Below are 7,092 nucleotides of genomic sequence, written 5' to 3'. Positions count from 1 at the left end.
TCTCTCTCTCTCTCTCTCTCACCGCCGGCCGCTCCCTCGTTGGCTTCTGGTGTTGTAGCGGTGTGTAGCGCTCGATGTGCGGTTACGCGTCTCCGGGGCAGCCGCTTCCTCAGTGTCTTCCCTACGGAAGTAACGCTTCAGCTCCCCGACGTGCGTTTTGGCGCTGATACGACCTGTGTTCAGGTCTCTTAGTTGGTAGTTTAGTCGCGAGAATTTCTCTGCCACTTCGAAGGGTCCCACCCATTTGGGTGCTAAACCCGCGGCAAACCCGGTGCTCGCGTCGCTGAGTGCGTGATTGCGTTTCAGGACCAGGTCCCCCGTTTGGAATTCCATGTCCCGGTGCGCCCGGTCGTAGGCGGCCTTTTGACTCGCCCTTGCCCCTTCACGGTTGCTACTCGCTTCTATCACGGCGTTTGCCAGGCGATCACGCATTTGCCGGGCATATTCGGCGATTGCTGTTTTTGCTCCGGGTGTGTCTGTCCGTTTGGCCAAGATTGTGTCCGTCGGTGTCTGGAGATCCCTCCCGAACATCAGAAAAGCTGGCGTGAAACCCGTCGAACGGTTTTCACTCGTTCTTAGGGCGAAGGAGATCGCATCTAGGTGCTCGTCCCAGTCGTTGTGTGCTTGGGCGTATGCCCCAAGTAGTGGCTTCACATCTCGATTCCGGCGCTCCGTCACGTTCGACTGAGGATGGTAGCACGTTGTCTTCACCTGCCGGACACCCATCGCTGCGCATGTATCTCCGAAGATTTTCGACGTGAAATACGATGCATTGTCGGTGATCAGTCGCTCGGGGAACCCATAGCGACAGAAGGTCTCCGATAGTTTTTTCAGGACCTCCTTCGTTGTCGCTGCTCGTAGTGGGTACAGTTCAGCGATTCCCCTGAAGTGGCAAGTGATGACTAGCACAAATTTGTGCCCTCTCTTACTGCGCGGCAGCGGTCCGATCAAGTCGCACGCCACGAGTTCCCACGGCTTCGTGCTCACAATCGGTTGTAACAAGCCGGGCGGCTTCCCGCCTCTCGGCTTCCTTGCTTGGCAAACGTGGCAGGTTTGCACGTATTTACATACATCACGCTTCATGCCCGGCCAGGTTGCGAACCGACACAGTTTCTTCCATGTCTTTGATGCGCTCCCATGGCCATCTGTGTCGTGGTAATGCTGCAATGCCGCTCGTCTGAGCTGGCGTGGGATGACGGCTTTGAATCTCTCGTTTGAGTCTTCTTTGCCTGGCACGTATTTCAACAGAGCCCCGTCCCCATCAAGCAGATAGTTCTCCAGCTCACCGTCCGAGTCCGCGCCCCCCGTCGTACAGGCGGGTTTTGGGTGCTCTCCGACTCGTCTCTCCGGGTCCGTCTCTTCTCTGAGGCTGGCGACCAGGTTTTGACAGTGAGCGTCGTCCTTTTGAGCGCTGATGAGCTGATCTCTGCTGAACGCAATCTCGAGGGGCGGTCTCACCCCAACGAGATATGCACGTGCTCTTGGGTTTGTGCCGGCGGGGTTTTCCCCTCTCCCCGGCTTCCCTTCGATGAGAGCGGCTCGGCCGCCCCCTCCTCCTCCTCGCGGCCGGCCGGCGGCGCGTCTCTCACCGGCGCCCGTGACAGCGCATCGGCGACCACGTTTGTGGTTCCTTTGCGATAGCGGATTTCAAACTCGAAGCGCTGTAAGGTCAGGGCCCAACGCGCGAGCCTCCCGCTCGGCTCACGGAGGCGGGTCAGCCACGTCAAGGCCATATGATCGGTCTCGACCGTGAACCTCGTTCCCTCTACGTACATCTCGAATTTTCGGAGTGCATAGATGACTGCCAAGCATTCTTTCTCCGTCACTGAATAGTTGCGCTCCGCCGGGGTCATCGCGCGGCTCGCGAATGCCACCGGGCGAAGCTCAGTCTCTTCCGCCTGAAGGAGTACTGCGCCAATTCCGAAATCGCAGGCGTCTGTCTGGATCACGAAGGCCCTGTTTAGGTCCGGTAACTTCAATGAGGCTGTGTCTGCGATGGCCTGCGCGAGATGGCGGAAGCTTTCCCGTTGCTCCGGCCCCCACTCCCAAGCCCTGCCCTTTTTCAACAACTTTGTCAAGAGGGCTTGCATGCGTACGCAATTGAGAATGAACTGTCGGTAGTAGCCTACCATCCCAAGAAAACGGCGTACACCACTCACGTCTTGCGGTTCTGGAAACTCGACGATTGCTCGAAGTTTTTCCGGGTCTGGGGACACCTGCCCTCGTTCCACCCGGTAACCGAGTAGGCTCACTTCTGTTCTGCAGATTTGCGCCTTGGCGGGGTTGAGTGTGAGGCCGGCCGCCCGGAGTTTTCCCAGGACGTCTCGAAGATGATCCAAGTGCTCTTCGAAGGTGTGCGAGTATACGACGATATCGTCGAGATAGGCGAGCGCGTGGTGCCATTTGGCGTCCCCGAGTACGCGGTCTATCAGCCGTTGAAACGTGCTCGGACTTCCGGAGAGACCGAAGGGCATCCGTACCGAATTCGTAGAGGCCCCTGTGACAAGTAAATGCCGTCTTGCACTCGTCGCCTGGTCGCATCTCTACTTGGAGATAGCCTTTGCTAGCATCCAACGTCGAGAAGTACTTCGCTCCACCGAGGTTGGAAACTATCTCGTCCACTCTTGGGAAGGGATACGCATCCTTCTTCGTGACCGTATTTAGTCGCCGGTAATCCACACAAAGACGGGAACTGCCATCCTTTTTGGGAACGAGCACGACTGGGAAACCCCAGGGGCTCGTGGACCGCCGTACGATACCCGCATCGAGCAGCTCCTGTAGCGCCGCGTCAATTGCCTCCCGTTTGGCAGGGCTGACCGGTCTAGGGTTGGATTTCCAAGGCTGCGCGTCGCCCGTCTCGATGCGGTGTTGCACCAGCTTCGTGCATCCTGGGCGGTCTGTGAACATCTCATCGAAGTCGTTTAACAACGATAAGACGCGGTCTCGCTCGCGCTCCGTCAGATCCTCGGCGTCCGCCAGGAGATCGCACATTTTCTGATCCGGTCTCGGCGAAAATCCGTGTTGACAAGTCGCCGCCAGCGGTTCCGGCCGCTCGCGAGGCGCGTTGCTCTCGCCGAAAAGATTCCTCCTTTCCACTTCGGCGACTGCCGGTGCGGCGAAAGGCGTGAGCGGCGCCAACGGGTTTTCCCGGTAACCACCGTTGCCGAAATCGATTACAATGCCACTCTTCGCTAAGAAATCTCGGCCGAGGATTACTGGGACCGCGAGGCCAGCCAGATGAATGAATCGCTGCCTCTGCCGCCGCTGATTCCAGCGCACGACGAGTCGCACGCCGCCGTTCGAGCAGGCCTCTCCGCACGCCAATTGGAGAGGTAGTTTTCGCTGCCGCAACTTGACCCCTCTCTGCGCAAGGTGGGAGACGGCCTCGTCTCCTATCATCGATGCGCTTGCCCCGGTATCGAGTAATGCTTTGAACTTAGTCCCCGCGATTGCGAGGTCTATGAAGGGGGCATTCCCGTTGTTCTGCGCTCCGACTCGAAAGACAGAAGATGCCGCGATGGTGTTTGCCTCGCGGGCCGTTGCCTTGGCCGCCGGCACTGTTACCGGCGGCCCGTCTCGTTTCCCTGCTGGTTAGGGCACTCACGCGCGATGTGTCCCGTCTGGGCGCAGTTGAAACACCGTACGGTATTCCGCGTCGTGGGTTGTGCTAAGCCGGGCTGCTCCGCCGATCTCCAAGCATCGGGCTGAGGACGGCCATCCGTGATCGCGTTTATAGCGGATCTGCCTAGTTTCGGCACTGGCCTGTAATCGTCTGATCGGGCGTGATGTTGTGCGCTGCACCAGCCTTTTGACTGTATTGCCTGCGCGGTCCTCCACCCGCAAGCGTAGGGATCGAGGGCGCGGTCCGATATTTCGAACGGCGCCGTTGCACCTGCGGACCGACCCGGCATCGCAGCGTGCTCGCTGTTCGTGCGCCCGCTGCCGTGCCAAGCGCAGCTTGGTTCCAAGGACTCCGATGGCGGCGGCGGTGGTCGGTACGCGCGGGCTGCCGAGATTTCGGCTTGCACCCTGCGTGATTCTGCGGCCAGCTCGTTCAGGTCTCTGCAGCGTGAACTCCGCAGATAAAGTGCAAAGGTAGGGTGGCTTTGTCGAATTACCCGCTCCACTCGCTCCGTGTTCGAAGCGCTCGGATCAGCATACTCGAAAAGCTCCTGCATCGCCCGAACGTATTCCACCAGCGATTCGTCCGGGGCCTGTGTGCGTAGTTCCAACTCCCTCCGCATCTGCAGTCGGTAGTCATACGGGAGGAATTGGTCTCTGAACAGCCTACGAAACTCGTCCCATGGTGCTCGCCGTGTGGCCTACCAAACGGTACCACCGGGCGGCCTGGCCGACTAGAGCAACCGGGAGAACTCTCTCCAACACCGCGCTCTCGCGCATGCCAGTCGCTTGCTCGTACTGTCGTAACGCCAGTAGAAAAACGTTGGCGCTCATTTGATCGCCGTAGCCACTGTACGTCGGTATCGGGACTCCGATACGAGGCCCGGGTGAAATTGCGGTTTGCAACACCTGCTGCAAAGTGCTCGCCAGAAAGTGCACGGGATTTGCCGCGTCTGCAGGTTTTCCTCCGCTATTGGAACCTCCGAAACTGTCCGGCCCGATTGCGGAGGTCCCTGTGTTTACTGGGAACGGGTCACTATCGGGCTCCGTGACGCGTGGTGATCTCGCTGCGCGACCGAGAGCCGAAGTAATTGTGCCGTTTGGCCAGACTGGGTGCGCGCCCAAGGTGGCCGGGGCGGCTGCGCCCGGGGCGCGTGCTGTTGTTGTGGGTACAACCTCGTCTGAGTTGAGCCCTAGGTAATGCACGCCGAAATTTTCCGACGTTCTGGGGACGCGTGTGGCGGCGAGAGATCCTTCGCCGTTCGAAACAGGTCTCTGGGAACCGCCGCCGTAATCCGTTATGTTTACGGCGCGCACGGAGGGAACCAATATTTCGCCGAGTGACGAGAATAGATTCGGTAGCTCGCCGACATGTGCCGGTGTGTTGGTGAGGTGCGCGGGGTTGGGCACTCCTACATTTGTAGGGTGTATGGGAATGTTGTACGTGCTTTCACGGCCCACGTTTGTGGGTGACGCGGCCGCTGCAGCCAGGCCTGAGTTTTCCCTGGCTTGACTGCAGATTTCGGCCAACTCCATGAGATCGTTCAGTTCGTACTGTGGGCTCGTCATCGTGTAGTGGGAGCCGGCTGCTCGATTGCGTCTGCAAGCGAGAATTCACGTTGGGCGCCAGTTGTTGTCTCCGGGTTCTCTCAAGCCGCCTTTGTCCCTAAGGCTTAGGCTTGACGGCCAACTCCCTTGTGCTTGCCCTGTACTACCGGGGTTCGGCGGTATCAGGACTGGCAGAAACACGACAACGCACGATAGTGTAACAAGTACAAACAGGGTTTATTGCTCCAGGGGGAATTCGCTTGGAAGCAGGCTATAGAGTCGACCTCGACGTTTGTCGGGGTCGAGCGTGGTCGAACAAGGTAGGGCACGACAAAGGAAGGGAACAAGATGGTTACCTGAGCTCCGTCCTTCGTCGCCCCTCGCAGTCGTCTCCCTCGTCCCCGGCGTGCGCCGGTCGCGCCGCTCGCGACCGCCCCGCCTTGTTCTGGGCTCGGTCCAATGGGCGCGGGACTCCGCGGCCACGTGACGGTCTACGTATGTGACCGGTTCGACGGGAGGGAGTGAGCTCGCGCCGCCGGGAAGCCGCCTGGCCTTCCCGAGCGGGAGAACCGTGCAAGGAGCGTCTGCTCTACTCGCGTCTCCTGGCGCGCCTCTGGACGTGCGGGATTATCGGTTTCCATAATCCCCACAACCGCACGTACCTTCGCCCGTTGCTGCGGCGTATGCGCTTGCTGCCAGCGTTTTGACAGTCGTCTGCAGTCATTCAGTGTGATCTATTCATGTTTGTTTGTGCGCGCTCACACCACGCTTGTTCATTCAGTTAGTAATAGTCGGGCCACATTTTCCAACGCACGCTACACATGCAATGCTGCCCGGGTCGGCAGTGCAGCGCTACAGGTGTGTCCCTTCGCACGCGCTGCCCACGGGAAGCGCTTCTCATCAACACCACCGTTTCACACGCGCCTTCTCGTGGTCATCGAGTCTCTCTTCATGTCGGTCTACTTACGCCGCAGCACACCTGCTTACTTAATCAGCTCATGTTTACTACAATTCATATTGCTACCAAAGCCGCTCACCTTACTTCGTATGACATTGCTGTGTTGCTGTCGCATTCATTGCTTCGCCCTTAGGGCGAAACTGTGACATTTCTTTTTAACTTATAGCCAACTAATGTACCTCATACTACATTCTGAACGTTGCTGCAGTGTAGTGGGATTTCTGTGTAACGCACTGGCCTCTACCACCAAATGCCTGAAAATGAAAAACTAATTATGTAGATCCCACACACTGTGGGGATTTATGTTTAGGGTTCTGCCGAGCATTGCAGCATTGACCAACGTGTTTGTGTATGGCGAGTGATTGCATGTGTCACAAGCATTGCGAGGAGAGTACAAAGGCCCTTCGCCTTCGTACTCTCCTTGCAATGGTAGTAATATAAAGGTTTCTTTGCCTCTTCCTGCCTACACTGTGGTGGCTACTGTTTTGCCGAGTGGACAGCATGGCTTATGCGGTATGCACAAATGGTTATGTGCCCATTCTCGGCCCGTCTGCTGATTTGGGCATGTGTCACTGTGACACAAGGAGTATAGAATTATATGTAGCATTAAGATAAATGCCATATTTCTCTGTGCATACACCTCTTGTCAACATTTTTCACTCAACGAGCACATATCACCTTCACCCTCAATGCAAAGATAGTACAATGTTGCACAGTGTCCATGTATTGCAAGCTGCTACAATGAAGGGACTGGGAAATGTGGATGAATCGCAAAGCTGGAGCAGTCTAACAAAACACCTCGAAGTGCTGCCACAAAGGAAGAATGGGAGAAACTGACATGCTCTCGCTTTGAGCAACTTGTACATGCACACACGCTCCGACACATATCGTGCACCATAATGCATGGTGCACGATACCTCATATACCTAGCTACACATTGGCGATTGCAAAGTATGTGCACAACA

At 57.4% G+C, this 7,092-nt stretch overlaps 1 protein-coding gene across 1 annotated transcript; it reads right to left on the bottom strand.

The window, feature by feature from the left end:
- Positions 1 to 3,417: 3,417 nt before the first annotated feature.
- On the bottom strand, positions 3,418 to 5,190 carry LOC125941353 (uncharacterized). Its single transcript, XM_049658407.1, is given in 2 exon segments — positions 3,418 to 4,301; positions 4,303 to 5,190. Coding segments are annotated over 2 exon segments (1,629 nt in total). The 3' UTR covers positions 3,418 to 3,560.
- Between the last annotated feature and the right edge of the window lie 1,902 nt (positions 5,191 to 7,092).

This window comes from Dermacentor silvarum, chromosome 11, assembly GCF_013339745.2.
Source record: "Dermacentor silvarum isolate Dsil-2018 chromosome 11, BIME_Dsil_1.4, whole genome shotgun sequence".
NCBI lineage: Eukaryota > Metazoa > Arthropoda > Arachnida > Ixodida > Ixodidae > Dermacentor > Dermacentor silvarum.
This window is presented reverse-complemented; position numbering and strand designations above follow the sequence as displayed.